The sequence below is a fragment of the Delphinapterus leucas genome, chromosome 6 (genome assembly GCF_059928025.1).
Source record: "Delphinapterus leucas isolate spDelLeu-1000000601 "Yukka" chromosome 6, BTC_Dleu_Yukka2, whole genome shotgun sequence".
Classification (NCBI taxonomy): Eukaryota; Metazoa; Chordata; class Mammalia; order Artiodactyla; family Monodontidae; genus Delphinapterus; species Delphinapterus leucas.
The window spans coordinates 111,502,268-111,519,453 of record NC_143134.1 but is presented as its reverse complement, the minus strand read 5'-3'; the positions used below and the strand labels follow the sequence as shown (position 1 = coordinate 111,519,453).

Here is a 17,186-nt window from a genome sequence, read left to right as displayed (position 1 = left end):
AGGTTAGAATTCATAAGCCATCATTATAGCCTCACTGATTAAAAACATGTCAACTCCCTTGATCCCCTTTTGCTCTGGGGTACACTCTGAAAAACTCCAGCCATGGCCAGACCCACCATTTGTCTTCTTTTTGCCAACACATTTCTAAACAGAGTTATACATTAGGCTGTCTGATTTCACTTGAAAATCACAATCACAAAATTTTATATAGGAACTCAATGCAGTCTGAAAATCTGACTCTTTTTTTTAAAGCTCTAATTTTATTCTTAGACATGAGTATTTCAGTGGTCTCCAAAAATTTCGCTTACAGCTCCCTAAATCTTTTTGGAAAAACTAAGTACCCCGCTGGCACATTTTTAAATTGGCATCTAAAATTTTTCATCATAAATTCAAAAAAATATGCAAATTTATAACTCTGGGAATACTTGAGTATTGATATTTTAAAAATAAAATTGTTATATCAAACTTTTAAAGGTATATAGCAGAATCTAAATACCATAGCAATCCATTAAAAAATACCCAAATAAACTCTTGTGAACAACAGATTATATACCATTCCTTTTATCTGTGAACTCATATTTCCATTCCACTCTCCTAGTGTTATATATTTTACACTTGAATGTTTTCTATCGATTACTCTCTCATACTTTGATGCAACAAAAATATGTACATACACTGAAATTGAATTATTTTTAAGTTTTATGATTATAAGTCTCTAAGTGTCAAATAATTGTTTGCTGATCTAGTTAAAAATGTATTCAGGTTTTGCTAGGTATTATCCTGAATTTATAAATTACTGTAAGGGAAACTGACTTGTCTACAATATTGAATTTTTTACATCTCTTCATTCTTTTGCTTTATGTACTAGGTCAGGGGTCAGCAATCTATGGCCATGGGCCAAAACCGGCCTGCTCCCTCTTCTTTTAGGGCCTATAAGATAAGAATGTTTTCCACATTTCTAAAAGGTTGAGGAGGAGAAGTAGAAGAAGACTATTTCATGGCACTTATATGAAATTCAAATTTCACTGTCCATAAATAAAGTTTAAAGCAACACCCACTGTGTAGGTATTGTCCATGGCAGAGTTGAATAGTTGTGACATAGACCGTATGTAGTGCTTTCATTGCATTGCACTACTGCTCAGAGCACCACAAAGTGCAATGACATAATTATAATTAGACAGTATTTTAAGTGTCACACATCTCATGGTACTGCCATATTTTATTTAATTTTTAAACTATCAGTGCAGTATTCATCATATCAAAACAAGAAACAAGAACATCTGAGATATCTCAGGGTAATTACCGATTAATTACCTTTCCTCTTGAGTACAGATCACACTTTCCTATTTCTTTACATCTAGTAACTTTGCATTGACCCTTGGACTTTCTTAATGAAATGTTATAGAGACTCTGGATTCTATTACTATCCTCTGAAGAGCTTTCATCTTCGTTTGTGTGTTTTAGCAGGCAGTTGGCTGAATCAATCTCAAACTTTGAAATCTCATTTCAGTTCCTTTAGCCTTAGCTGGGATGCTTAGAGTCTGTGCTGTGCGTAGTTCAAGGGTTGACCAGGTTTGAGCAAAGTTTATACAGTGAACCTGGAGGTCCTTCACTTTTCCGCTGTGGTGGCTGCGCCATACTCTGTCCCCTGGTTCTTTAAGCCAATAAGATGGCAGGTTCTACTGGAGGTTTAGCTACTCCTTAAGGGACTAATGGTGACTGCCCTCAGGTTAAAACTGTAAAAAAATAGGACCCTCACACAGTGTCCCTCCTTTCTTCTGAGTGTCACCTTCTCTTCCAATCTCTAGTGCCTTCAGGTAGTTTTTGTTTTTTTTAAATACGTATTTTGTCTAGAGCTTATAGTTATTATTTGCAGAAGAGTTATCCAAGTAGGAGCTACTTGGCTATTTCTGAAAGCAGAGCCACTGCCAGAATTTTTGGGTTTGGGGTTTGTTTTTTTTTTTGATATTTGATATCAGTTTCAAAAGTTGCTATCTCAATTTACTAAGAGTTTTTATAATGAATTCATGTTGAATTTGATCAAATCACTCTTCTGTATCTAGCCTTACCTACCCTACCCCAGCTCTCCAGGGGGAATCATTGGCCTCCGGTGACCCAAAAGTCTTCTTTAACTCCTGCCTCACCCACCCTAGTTGTTGTGTTTCCCAAGAAGATAGTTAAGAGGGAAAAGGAGCTTACCGTTTTTGAGAAATTCCTCAAAATTAGTTGTTGAATGTTGTTACTCTTCCTTGTTTACCTGCTTGATTTATTCTGGATCTTACAGATTTATTATTTGGGGTATAGTTCTGTCAGTTCACTAGATTTTGGAGAGGAGATGAAAATATTCACTGTTTGAGCCAGAAGTCAGTAGGTATTATTATTATCCCCATTACAAAGATGAAGAAGTGGAGGGTCAAGCAATGTGCTCTTGCCACACAGGAAGTGGCAGAGCCAAGATTTGAACCTAGGTCTTTCCGGAGCCAGAGTCTGGCTGTAAAATGGGGTACAGGTGGGAAGTTAATGAGAGGCAAGATTGGAAAAGTTGGTCGGGGGCATATTAGGCAGGACCTTAAGTGCCAAGAGATGGAGTTTCCAGTCTTTCATAAAACCATTTATTGGAAACCAAAGGCTGAGCTATAAGATACAAAGTTGAGTAAGACACACAGAGTGCCTGAGACTGGGCTCCCACTGCCTAAAATATAAACATGTAGAGAGACAGTGTAACAAATGCTATCATGACAACATGAACAAAGAACTTCAGTAGTGTTGTACCCGATTTAGTAGGTAACAGTCTAAGGAAGGTTAGATGTTTCTGAGCCAGTGTTGAGCTTTCTAGACATCCTGTCACATTGCTAAGCTCTATGGCAACTGGTTTGTGTGTTTTAGAAAATCTGAAATGAGCTTTCTCTACAGCCTTGGAATCTAAGGGATTATTTAACGAGTACCAGGGGAGAGTTTTTGTCCAGATGAATGTAATCAGGGCGTGCTTTCCTTATCATAAAATGTTTTGAAATAATTGTTCACTGGTGATATTTCAGTTCTGTGTTAAAATGTCTCCCGTGGAGGGAATCTGTTCATCGGGAAGGCCAGACATTGACCCTCAGGGGAAAAGTTCCTCCAAATGTCTGCCCCAGAGAATAGAGGGCTCCTCCAGCCACTTGGTGACCTTCAGCGTGCTTCCTCTGGAAATCGGCCTCCACAACATCAGCTTCTCACTGGAGACTTCTGTTGGAAACGAAATCTTAATAAAAACATTGCGAGTGGTGGTAAGAAAATATGCTTTAAAAAAATTCTTTCAAAAACACTTTTTTCTTTCTGAAAAAAAAAGTTATCAGCAACTCATGCTTAAGTGATTCAGAAAGAGACACACAAAGAGAAAATTATAACACAAACATAACAAAATGTTAACATTTGGGGGAATCTGGGTGGAGGTTATCTCAGATATTTTTGGACTATTCTTATAACTTTTCTTTAAGTCTGAAATTATGTTTTTAAAGTTTAAATAAAACAATGATGCTTGCTCATTGTAGAAAGCATGGAATACTGAAAAACCACAGAGAAGAAAATTAAGACCACCAAAAACCCCTACAACCAGAGATACCCGATTTTAACATTTTGGTATATAGTTTTCTGGAGTATTTTTTTCCCCCAACACATTCAGAAAATGTTTTGAAATCTGTGCCAGATATTATGCTAAGTACTGGAGCTACAGCAATAAATAAGGTAGGATCCATGCATTTATAGTTTAGAATTTATAGTCTAGAAAATTTTCCATTTTGTAAATGAGTAAACAGGCCAAAAAAGGAAGAAAACTATCATTTCTTAAGTACTGTTTACCCACACAGTCTGTTGAGAGTTTTCATGTTATCTTTTTAAGATTAAGATTCTTGGCAAGAATGTTAATGACAGAACTGGGTCTTCCGAGGTCTTCATTCTCTGAGTTCTGTTTTCAGCCATGAAATTCACTTTGGTAAACATGTACTGACTTATTTTGTGTAAGGCACATTCTATTTTCTATACACCTTTGCATGGTGGTTCCATGCACAGATTCCGGAGCCACACTGCCTGCGTTTGAATCCTGGCTCCACTAGCAGTGTGGCATCAGATAAGTTTCTTGATCTCTCTGGGTGTCAGTTTCCTCGTATGTCACATGGGAGCACTACTCCATAGAGTATTTTTGAGGTTAAATGAGCTAATACATACAAAGCACTTAGATCAATTACCTGGCTTATAATAATTTCTGTTTAAGTGTTTGCTCTGATCATCATGCAAATAGCCAGAAAATCTTATTCCTGGAGGCAGGCATATAAGTATTTAAACATACTTTGCCTTCTCCAAAAAAAAAAAAAAAAAAAAAAGAATTTCTTAATTGGAAAAGTAGTCAAGTTGATTCAAGCATTCAGGTCATATAAATTTAATTATGTTCTTAACTGAATGATTTTTGCCTTTATTTTAGCCGGAAGGTGTCAAAAGAGAAAGTTATGCTGGCACTACTCTGGACCCAAAGGGTATCTACGGTAGGCAAAATGAGTTTGTATTTTATATGTTGTCTTTTGCCCTAGAGAGATGTGTAACCTGAAACACTATTTTTAAAAATGTTAATTGTATAGAATCAGAAATATCCACTTCTTAGTTCACTGCCATTTTTGATAGCATGTGTTATATTATAATCTGGATGGGTTTAGAACAAAGAAAAATAATCCCATTAGGTTTTTGTTTGTTTGTTTTGCTGCATGGCGTGGCTTTCGGGATCTTATTTCCCCACCAGGGATCAAACCCAGGCAGTGAAAGTACCAAGCCCTAACCACTGGACCGCCAGGGAATTCCCAAAGTAACCCCATTAGTTTTAAATACAAAGCATTGAAATAGTAGTCATTGCATGACTTCCCTTATAAATTAGTCATTTTACCATTCTATCCATCACAATAATAAGTTATAATATTTTCTTATAGAACCATCAGTCCAAAGAACACCTAAGAAAAAGTCATTTACATTCTTATCTAACATGCATTATTTGAAAACACAATCATGCTGATAAATTACTTAACAAAGCCATTCCTCATTGTTCCTGCTTCCTTGCTTTTCCTCCAGTTGAGATATTCTGAATCTTCCTTTTTTTTGGAATCTTCTTAAAGTTAGAATTGTGCAAACATTTGAGCACTTCATCAAGGCCTAAATACCTATGTATTTATGAAATTTAGAATGTTTTCAGTTAACAATTCTTTTCACCAAAAAAAGACAGACTACTGTAGTTCTTATTAAATGATTGAAATTTACCTTATTGTTGCATTGTATCATTCTTCTTTTCTTTCAGTGATACAGCAATGGAAAGAAAAAGAGTTTCCTTACAAATCAAGACCACTATACTCAGAGTGCTATTTCCTCTAGGAAAGCAAAGAATTAATATTTACATTTCTAATCAGCTGAGTCCCATAAACTGAATAAGGATGACTTCATGCAAACTTTTTTCTCTAATCTTATCTTCACACAGACCTCCTCCCAGCCTGTGAAGGATATATGGGGAGATATATGACAAATTCTGAGGTTTTGGCCTCATGCAGTCACATCACACCTCAGAGCCACTGCTTCCTTTGTCTTCTCTTTCTCTTCCCCCTTATGCCTGCTATACTAACATTATTGCAAACAGCTTTCCAAAACAGCCCTGTCTTACCCATCCCAGGTGTGAACATCAGGCCCACAAGATGGCAATGATCTTTTATCGGGGAATAGATCTCTCCATCAAAAATCTTGGTTAAAAAAAAAGAATCTATGCCTCTTTCCAATCTTGTCACATGACTTTTTTCCCTTATCATTCTAGACAACTTAGATTCAGGCCGCTTTGTTACTTTCCAGAGTGCTAAATAGGGTAAAGATGACAACCAATTCTGTCCAGTTTATTTCAGAGATTTTATTAAATACTTCCAATCTGTGTATATTGGAATTGCTATACTGCTATGATACTTTCCAGAGTTTTTTTTAAAAGCCTAAAAAAACATATTTGGAAAAGTAAACAGACAATAATGTTAGAGGAAATCTGAGAAAAATATCAGTGAGGGAGAATGAGGTATCAGAACAAATTGTAAAGTAATAGTAATTAAAATTATGTGACATCAGTTTAAAAAGAGACTAAACACAGAAACTCAATACACGAGACTAGCCCTAGCCTTTGGTTCCTGCTTTCTCTGCCTGACAAGCTCTCTCCCCCACCTCAGTTCTCAGCACATCATCATCATTGGTTTGGGCAGGCCCCTCTCGTGTTTTATTTTCTCTCCTCATGCCTGACCTCCACTCCCATTTCCCTTCCTTCAAATGCCCCCAATCTAATATGCTTGAAATATGTCTTAGAGTATGGAGGAAAGGTTGTTTTGTGTGTGTATGTTTTTTTAACATATAAAAGGTATTGTGCTATAGGTCCTGTTCTTAAGTTTTTAAAGACAATACTCTGTTTTAAACAAATATTTCTATTGCTATACATGCATTTAATTCACTGCTTCTACACAGTATTTTAGAGTATATTCTGTTACCAAACTCAGGTTTGGCTGCTTGCCACTCAAAAGGCAATAATTTGAGAGGCAAATGTCAATAGAAAGGAAAGATGCTTTAATCAGAGAAGCTGGCAATCTGGGGAGAAGGTAGACTCGCATCCCAAGACCAACTCCAAAGTTTCTGCTCAGCCATTACAGTTTTTAAAGGAGAAGGGGGAAGAATTTCAGTGAATCATCTAGGCAGGAGGTTGAATTCTGCATCATTCTCCATTGTGTGCAGACTGGCTGACTCTTCAGATGTTATCTTGCCCACGTGATTTGCCTGCAGGATTTCTGAAGGGGCTGTTGGGGGTAGAAAGCTAGTCATTCATTTTTTTTTTAAATTTATTTTTAGCTGCGTTGGGTCTTCGTTGCTGTGCGGTGGGCTTTCTCTAGTTGCGGTGAGCAGGGGCTACTCTTGGTTGAGGTGCACAGGCTTCTCATTGCAGTGGCTTCTCTTGTGGAGCACGGGCTCAAAGTGCGCAGGCTTCAGTAGGTGTGGCACGCAGGTTCAGTAGTTGTGGCACATGGGCTTAGCTGCTCCGTGGCATGTGGGTCTTCCCGGACCAGGGATCGAATCTGTGTCCCCTGCATTGGCAGGCAGATTCTTAACCACTGCGCCACCAGGCAAGCCCTTTTTTTAAAAAAAAATTTTTATTTTATATTGGAGTATAGTTGATTAACAATATTGTGTTAGTTTCAGGTGTTCAGCAAAGTGATTCATTTATATGTATACATGCATCTATTCTTTTTCAAATTCTTTTCCCATTTAGGTTATTACAGAATATTGAGCAGAGTTCCCTGTAGAGCCAGTCATTCTTTAACTGCTTAATTCTTCATTTTTGCTTCTTTTTATTTAGGTAAAGGATCAACAGGTTCTTTGATTCTTTGCATGGTGTGCATTCAGGAGAGTATAAGTTAGGAGTTAGGTCAAACTGCCTAGTGATCTCATTCCTATAATTAGGTTCTTTTAAGGTTAGAGGGGGACAGAAATGGGCAAACAGGAAAGGGGCAAAAGAGCTGCTTTCATTTCCCCACTGTCAAACATCATTCCATTTCTATGGGATCAGGGGTGAAGCTCCATCTTCTGTAATTTTCTTCATGCTGACATAGGGCACCATATTCTCAGAGTGGAAAATGTCAACATGGGTCTGTAGCATCTTTGCTGACAATTTTAGTTGCCTGCTTGCATATATGGGCAGAGTAAGATACAATTATTTTGATGCCCACAAAGATATAGTTTATTATGAGCAATAATGTTAATCCCATTCTCTTGAGGCCAGTTCTTGGAATTGTGATAGACATAGATTCAGTACCGCTCAAGATGGAGCAGCTAATATCATGGCTATAGTCTGGTCCTCACGCAGTTAGCTTTTTTCCTCTGGTGGCAGTTACAGTATCTGTAAAACAACTCAGGAATGTGCATCAGACACTCAGTCTGTCACTATTGTCCTAATCATTAACTGCTCATTTTTGTACGTGGGGGCCCTGCAGGGTTCTGCTCAGTTCCAATTCCACCACAATTTTACTTACCCATCCCCTAGTGACAGGTTCCCCACTACCATCAACAATGCTGCAATGAACATCCTTATTCATCTCCCTTTACGAATCTGTGTGAGAATTTATCTGGACTATGTTTTTTGGAGTTGAACTGCTGGGTCAAAGGGCATACATATACTGAATATCATTTACTTCTGTCACATTGCTCTTCAGAATGGCTGTACTATTTATACCTCCACCAGCACTGCATAAGGATTCTCCTTATTCCACATCCTCACCAACAGTTGGTGTTACTCACCTCTCTAGAATGTGCCCTTTTTAGGGGTATAAAGTGACACCTCATTATTGTTTTATTTGGATTCTTTTGATTACAGTGATTTCTAAACATTTCTTCATATACTTGCTGGCCATTTGGACTTCCATTCTGTGAATTGACTCTTCCTATCTTTGGCACTTTTTTCTATTTTCCACTTGGGTTTTCTTGTCTCTTTCTTGTTGATTTTGTCTCTCATGTACTTCTTTGAGCAGTCGTAGACCTTAGTGGGTTTTGAACAGTAATCTTTTTTTCTGATATAGTCAAATGCATTATAATTTCATTTTACGGTTATATATCTTAGTTCAAAAAGACATTATTGCATATTTTATCCTGTTGGTTTTAAAGATTTAACTTTTAAATGTTTTAATCTCTCTGGCATCTACCTTTATAAGTGATGCCTTGATGGGTCTTTTTTATGATCTCTGACAAGGAGTAAAATTGACTTCTCTTAGTTTTAGCCTTTTTTTCTGTACATTTTCCATCTAGTAGAAGAGTTGATAATGAGAAATGAAATAGTCAAGGGCAGGTATCAATGGAAAAAAATGGTGGAGGATCAAATTTAGATAATCTCAAACAACTTACTGTCATAAGTACCATATATTGAGCACAAACTGTTTGCCATGCTTTGTCTACATTATTTTTATCTTCACAAAAACCCTTTGAGGAAAATACTATTACCTCTATTTAGCTGATGAGCAAACCAAAGCATAGAAAGATTGTGTCTTGCCCAGTGTCACATCCAGAGTAAGTTCTTTCTGAGCTTAGTACTCTTTTTTTTTTTTTTTTTTTTTTTGCGGTACGCGGGCCTCTCACTGCTGTGGCCTCTCCCGTTGCGGAGCACAGGCTCTGGACGCGCAGGCTCAGCGGCCATGGCTCATGGGCCCAGCCGCTCCGCGGCATGTGGGATCTTCCCGGACCGGGGCACGAACCCGTGTCCCCTGCATTGGCAGGCGGACGCTCAACCACTGCGCCACCAGGGAAGCCCCTGAGCTTAGTACTCTTTCGTCCACATTGCAAAGCTCTCAAATGTCTTCACTAAGTTTTATTTTAATATTATGTCCTCAGCATTTATCAAAAGTTGATGAGGAAAGAAAAGGAGCATTCCTGTCTCTTCTGCAAAGCCATGTGGTTTGGCCAGGCAATTGCAAAATGTCACTAGTTTTTTTTTTAGCATCTACCATGTGCCAGGGACTAAGTGCTTGGGACTACAGCATTCAATAAGAATGGTTCCTGCCCTCAGAGAGCTTTCTTAGCAGGACAATGGGAAGAGGAGTCTCTTTGTGGTGACTACTATGGGTTCTGCAGTAAAGCTTCCTGAGTTCAGATGCAGCTTCATCTGTACTAGCTCTGTGCCCTTGAGCAATTTGCTTTCTAAGCCTCAGTTTGCTCATCTATAAAATTAAAATAATAATGGTAGACACAGTGCATAGGGTTGTTGTGAGGATCCAGTGTAACAATGCATTCAAAGACCTTAGCAGTGTGCTTGGTATTCTATCAGTAGAATGATAAATACTATCATTTTCATGAAATAAACCAATGATTACGGTAGAAAATGCTCCGATACAGCAAGCTTAAACTCTGTTATTGTGCAGAAAGAAAAAGTGTCTAAGTTAGATGGAGAGGAGAAGGTAGAAGGGATTTCAGGGCATGCTTCCCAATGCAGCTAATCTTCACATTTCCTTGACTAAGGAATTACTTGTTAGTTATTTTTAGATTTCAGTTCCGGGAATAATTTTCTGTCTTTGGACAAAACAGCATGCTCCCTTTTACTGATGAATAAGATTTATATAACCTATTTATTTCCTATCGTGTAATGACCAGGAAGCTTACAGTCAACTTTAATGCTTTATTTAATGGGATTATATAAGCCTAGGGTTTGATAAAAAATCCTTGATTATTTTAAATTTCCCTTTTAAATTTTAATATTGTTGTTATAAAAGAGTCTATTATTTTTTTAAAAAATTCCCTGAAAGTAGGTATACTATAAATAATCTGCAAATAGTCTTCCCTCAAGAACTCTGTGTAAATCTAATAATTTTCTTTTAAATTTCAGGCATCATTCGTAGACGAAAGGAGTTCCCATACAGGTTACCATTGGATTTGGTCCCCAAAACAAAAGTCAAAAGGATTGTGAGTGTAAAAGGTAAATTAACAAGTGCCATTTTTATTTCTTATTTCACTTTGTGTTTCAAACAAAAATCAAACATTCTCATGATTATCCTATTTCTCCTCTTCTCTACTCAGTTTCATGTACAATAGGGGACCTCTGGGAGTACCCTATTCCTACTCCCACCTTCAAATCCCTAACCACTCTTCCAACTCTCTTCTTCCAGTGGCCTGATTTGAATGGAGATGCATGCTCCCATGATGGAGGGTGAGGGCTGTCACTGGCCCAAAGACCTCTCTAAAACGAGAGTGCAGCTGCGTCCAGATTTAAAGGACTTTCTATTAGCCTAGTGGCCAGTCCTGTTCCAGAGAAGGCTTTATGACCTGCAAATGGCCCCAAGAAAGCAGCTCTGCTCTTTTAGAGTGCCAGTACATTTGTAGAAGTGGTGTCTTTAGCAGGTTTTATCCCTGGTCTCCAGCCATTAAAAATTCAATGACGCATCATCAGAATAATAGAATGTCCTGACTACATTTTATCTTAGATAAAACCTTGGAATCACAGAATGTTAGTACTGGAAAAGACCTTTTTAATCATGTCCAACTCTGTAGTTAGATATATAAGAAAGTGTTTTTCCCAGGGTCTCATGATGAGTTATAGACAGAGCTCTCATAGCACTCACAGTGTTCACAGTTCAGACTCTTAGCTTCGCTTCGTGGATGCGATTGATTCATAGAGTTTACAATATCTAAAGCTTTCAGGTTGAATGGCAACTAATTTGCCATGTCCTCTATGCTGTAATCTGCCCACTGTATTACATCATCTTATCCCCATATTGCAGTGGTATTTTTAAGCCTGCTTTTGGTGTTTCTTTTAAATACATCTTCTAATCAAATTTTTTTCCTCTCCCCAGTTCTGAGAAGTAATTCAGCTGCCTAGATAAAAAGGAAAGGATAGGGATGGTTGCTCTTATCTCCATTTAAAATGTACTGTTACTCAGAAGTTGACAGAAATTGATTGTACCTACTATGATTTTTGTTTGTGTGCTTGTTTGTTTGTATCAGGACTTCTTATAGGTGAGGTCATGTCTGCGGTTCTGAGTCAGGAAGGCATTGATATCCTCACCCACCTCCCCAAAGGGAATGCAGAGGCAGAACTGATGAGCATTGTCCCAGTATTCTATGTTTTTCACTACCTGGAAGCAGGAAATAATTGGAACATTTTTTCTGCTAACTCATTAACTCAAAAACAGAACTTAAAGAAAAAATTAAAAGAAGGTAAGAAAAAAACTATTTCACATATTATACATTAAAATCTTGTGATTTTTAAACTAATAGTTTGATTAAACTAATATTTAAGTTATGAATTATACAAAAGCTTATTTGTAAAAGCATTTCAGCCCAAAAAAAAAAATCATGAGGTGGACTCTATTACACAAATAAATACTGTTTGCTGGAGCGCTTTGGCTTAACTTACTAAAACGCCTGGATGAGATACAAGACACCTGCATTCCAAACTCTACAGAGTACTTCCTTCCTTCTTGAATGAGCTCAGAATGTTCTACTTGATAATTCCCAATTCAAGCGATTCATATACTTCCTTTGAGAAGTTCAGTGTTGGCCACAGAGCATGTGCTTGCTGCCCAACACCAAAGGAAGTTCAGTGTTCCCAGGGGCTAATAAAGCACTCTCTGAGTAGAAATGGGGGTCACTGAAGCACTGTGTTCTTTCCCTGGTGCCTCTTAGGGATGGTGAGCATCATGTCCTTCAGAAATGCTGACTATTCTTACAGCATGTGGAAGGGTGGAAGTGCTAGCACTTGGTAAGTAGAAAGTTTTGACTTGCATTTTCATATAGTTGTTAATTAACTAAAGAATAACAACCTTAGTGGAAACTCTGTCCAGTTGCTCAGGCTAAAAAGCCTAGTCATTCTTCACTGCCCTCTTTCTCTTACAAGCCACACCTGATCTAGCAAATCCTTTTGGCTGCACCTCTGAAATATATCCTGAACTTGACTACTTCTCACCAACCCCAGCTCACCACCCTGGTCCAAGCCATTCTCATCTCATACCTGGATTATGACACTAGCCCCCTCTGGTCTTTCAGCTTCAGCCCTTGCCCCTTTTCAGTCTATACTCAACACAGCAGCCAGAGGGACTCTGTTAAAACATGTTAGGTCACGTCCCTCAAAACCATTCAGGAGCTTCCCATCTTACCCAGGGTAAAAACCAAACTTCTTACTGTGATCTACAAGACCCTACATGGTCTAGCCCTACCTCACCTCTCCAACTACATCCCCTACTGCTCTCTTTCACTCCACTCGAGCCCCACTGGCCTTCTTGCTGTTCCTTGAACGTGCCAGCCATGCTTCCACCTCAGGGCCTTTGCATTGACTACTCCCTCTTCCCCCTCTTCCTGTATCAGCATGGCTGACTCAGCTACCTCCTTCAAGTCTTTACCAAAAGTCACCTTCTCAATGAGGCCTCTGTTGATCATTCTATCTAGCATGCCATTGCCATCCCAACACTTCATATTCTTCTCCCCAGCTTTCCTTTACTCTTTAGAATTTATCACTAACATTCTTACTTATCACACTTATTGTCTGTCTCGCCACTAGAATGTAAGCTCTATGTGGGCAGTTTCAAGTATTCCTAGTGCCTGGTATGTACCTGGCATATAGTAGGTGCTCTGTAAGTACTTAACTGGTGAAGCATAATAACTTCCAAAATTCTGATTATTTGAGGGGAAGTCAGTCTGAATTAACAAATCCATATGGCAACTTATTTTCAAAGAATAATATCATGCTTTGCCAAAATATTTACTAAAGACACTGTGACAGGTACTTTGTAGGTTCTACTATATGAAACACTTTTAAGGGGTTTACAATCTAGAATAATTGTCTTTTAAATTATGCCCTTTAACTGTTGAGAGTCCCCAGGATTTTATCCTTGACCCTCACTTTCTGGACTCTCTCCTGGTACAATCTCATCTTTGCCCACGACTCCCATAATTCCTATGCAGATGATTCTCTAATCACGTCTCAAGGCCTATCTTCTTTCCTTAGCTCCAGATCCACATTTCTGTGGACCTGGGAGCCGAAAGCCCTTTGAACACATTCCATGCCAAATTCATCCTTTCGTTCCTCTGTTCCCCTAATCAGTGCACAGCAATACTTTGTCCTCCGCTGACCAAGTTTGACTCCTCCCTTTCCTTTTGGCTTTATATCCAACCAGTCACCACGTTTCACAGATTGTACCTTAGAAGTGGGTCTGACCCTGTGCGGGTGGCACATTTGAAAGACACACAGGCCCCTGGAGTATGGCAACCAGAGGATAAAACCCAGAATGCAGGGAGTGGAGGTCGATACAGAGTGGAAAACACCACAGCCGGAGCTGGAAACTAAATGCCTGGAGAACAGAAATCCCCATGAGAAGATGCGATAGCCTCTCAGGAAACCCCCAGAGCCTCTCAAGATTCTGGGCAAGACTGAGTGGATGGTGTTCAGCCAGAAACATAGAAACACTTGGACCCAACCACCCCAGGCCCAACTCCACGAGTTCCTTTGGAGATAAACATACATAGAAGAAAATGGCCAACACCTGAATACTTTCCAAAAAATTTTTTTTTAGAAATACAGAGAAGATACAAAAAGTACTAAGAATAATATTCCTTTAAAAAGGAAAAGGAAAACAAAATTTTAAAGTGAGGGAGAGAGTCAAGTGGTCTGAGCCTCAAGGGCTTCTGGCTCCTGGGCTGCTGAGTGAAGGAATTGGAGGGGAGGAAAGGAGGCATAAGGGGCACATGGGGTCATGAAGTATTTAGATCCCCTCTGATATTCTTTGAGAGACAGTAGAGACTGAACTTGCTTTTTGACTAAGTAATCATAATAATTAGAGATTCCTTGGGAGGTGGTGAGTTCTGCATCAATAACATGGCTCAAGGGGAAGAGAGATAAACACTCCCACGGATGTTGGGGAAGAGAATTCAGACCTCAGACAGGGATTTAGATCAGATAGCTTGTACAAATTTTACAATCTAGAATTTTATGATTTCGCTCCTCCGTATCTCATGTTCATGAGTCAGTGCTTTAACACAAAACTATTTGTTTCAACACTATTGTCTTTAACTTTAGAGAAAGAATTTTTTTATCATCAGGCATCAATTTTCAGCTTGTGTACAAGCTAACAATGTTGCAGTCACAGAAGATGTGCTGCTCACATTTGATTGTTTTTGGAGATCTTCCTGAAATCTTTCCTGCCCTTGTGAAATGGTAACAACTTACTTTGGAATTGTGCGTTTTAAAACATTATTTTTGGGCTTCCCTGGTGGCGCAGTGGTTGAGAGTCTGCCTGCCGATGCAGGGGACACGGGTTCGTGCCCTGGTCCGGGAAGATCCCACATGCCGCGGAGCGGCTGGGCCTGTGAGCCATGGCCGCTGAGCCTGTGCATCCAGAGCCTGTGCTCCGCAACGGGAGAGGCCACAACAGTGAGAGGCCCGCGTACCACAAAAAAAACAAAAACAAAACCAAAAAAAACCCCATTATTTTCTTTTCAAGAATAAACACTGTATGAACTAAAACACACTGAAAGTTGAAAGCCAACAGGGATTCAGTGTCTAAATGTTTATTTATTTGATTTTGTCTCAAAGGTTAACAGCTTTTGCTTTAAGAGTACTTGGACAAGTAAGTAAATATGTAAATCAGGAACAAAATTCAATTTGTAATTCTTTATTGTGGCTGGTTGAGAATTGTCAACTAGAAAATGGATCATTCAAGGAAAATTCCGACTATCAACCAATAAAATTACAGGTAAGGAAACCAAATGCACAGATAAGCAATAGTTTTATTTATAAGTTTGAGTTGTGTTCTCATCCTTTTTTATAAGAATGAAAAAGAGAGGGGAGAATATATGCAATCCTGCAAGAAACTTCTCTTGTGTACAAAGAATTTGAAAGGTCTTCTCATCCTGCTCTTCAGACAATTCAGCATAGGCCAGATGAGTGAGATCTTGGACATCTGGTGTAACAGGCATTAGTGGGTCACAGGGTACAAGTGCTAGTGATCTCAGAACGGGTAAAATGTGCTAATTTGTCCACGTACCCTTGGTATGAATCTGACTTCAGCTTCAGAGCCTTCTTACAGGTCAAGACTGCGAGATGTTGTTGTGAAACATGGAAGGGATCCTATTTACACTCTGTTAGAAAGAGTGGGGTCAATTTATTAAAAGTACAACAAAGTGTTGTTTGAAATTGGAATCCACTTACATGCTCGAATTGCAAAATCTCTGCAAGATACTGCTACAACATCTTCTACTCCTAGAATGTATTTTTTAGGATCCAACAGCTTTTATTTATTTATTTATTTTGCCTGCCCCAATCCAATCCCTTTCATATCAGGCACAAGCGGCCTCTTGGCTGACAGGGGTCCCATAATTAGGACCGATTAGGACTCACACAAGAAATGGGGGCAACTGACATCATCTAGGTGCTATTTGAAGAGTAAAATACTACAACAATTTTTTTTAAGATCCCACCCATCCATCCATCTATTCGTATCCATTCAACAGCCATTCACTAAGCACCTAAAACATGCAAGGGCCTATTTGGGGCACCATGGGGGAGGAAGAGTGGGAAGCATGGACCAGAGTATCCCTGCCACAAAGGAGCTCGCACACTGGTAGGGAAAGTGGGGTATAAATGCTAATAACTCTAACCAAGATTGAAGTGTGTGTGTTCATTTATTTATTCAATAAGTATGTATTGAATGTGTACAAAGTGCTACATGGTAGGGACATAACTGAACAAAACAGGTGTGGTCACTGAGGCCATGGCAGTTACACTAGCAGAGAAGTCAGACATTGAGTAAGTGATTTCAAGTGTGGGATTCATGTTAAGAAAAGGGAAATACAGTTTCTTTGAAAGCAGGAAACTCTAACCTAGATTGGGGGAGTTGAGAAAATGGGTTGACCAGGTCCCTGGGAGCTAGGTAGGAGGGAGGCAGGCAGAGTGTTGCAAGTGGAGCAAACATCATGCCTGTTATCTTGAAGTAGCGAGAGGGTGGTTCATTAAAAGAGCTGGAGCCAAGAAGTCCAGAGGGTGAGTGGCACAAAATAAAGCTGGAGAGAAAAGTAGAAGTTACTTACTGGAAGGTCTTGGAAGAATTGCATAGGAACGTCACTGCCCTAAGAGGAGAAAATGTGGGAGAACAGAGGCAGAATAGTGCTTCTCAGGGGAGGTGGCATTTTAACAGGGTCTAGAAGGAGAGGGTGAACTTGAACGTGGTGAAGAGGTATGAAGTGGAGCTACAGGGTAGAGAGGTGGAGGAGAGAAAAGCAAGTGAAAGCAAGTAAGACTCAGAGCTTTGAAAAAACACAAGCAGTCCAACTAGAGTGCATGAAGGGAGAGAAGGAGAGTAGGTCCAAAATGAAGATTAGAGCAAGGTCACTTCACTTTAAAGACACCAGTTTGCTCTCCTTTTAAAACATTGCTTATTTTTAGGGTACCTTGCCCATTGAAGCCCGAGAGAAAACTTTATATCTTACAGCTTTTGCTGTGATTGGAATTAGAAAGGCCTTTGATATATGCCCTCTGGAGGTAAGTAAGAGTTTTCTTTCTCCAACACCCATGGTCTTTTTCCGTACCATATTCTTGGGGGGAGGGGGGAAGGTAGGAGGGGGGCTTGAAAATAACTTTAACTCCAGAATTTAAGGATTTCAGAATTATGATAGATACTAGAGAACATCTA

General features: G+C 39.1%; 1 protein-coding gene across 1 annotated transcript in view; it reads left to right on the top strand.

The window, feature by feature from the left end:
• Window positions 1-17,186, top strand: part of C5 (complement C5) — a 78,812-nt gene that overhangs the window by 36,794 nt on the left and 24,832 nt on the right. Inside the window, exons 21-27 of the mRNA XM_022578863.2 lie at window positions 3,039-3,266; window positions 4,457-4,517; window positions 10,394-10,483; window positions 11,509-11,721; window positions 12,190-12,265; window positions 15,092-15,251; window positions 16,940-17,035. Coding sequence (XP_022434571.2) covers window positions 3,039-3,266; window positions 4,457-4,517; window positions 10,394-10,483; window positions 11,509-11,721; window positions 12,190-12,265; window positions 15,092-15,251; window positions 16,940-17,035 — 924 coding nt within the window. The remainder of the gene's footprint in view (window positions 1-3,038; window positions 3,267-4,456; window positions 4,518-10,393; window positions 10,484-11,508; window positions 11,722-12,189; window positions 12,266-15,091; window positions 15,252-16,939; window positions 17,036-17,186) is intronic.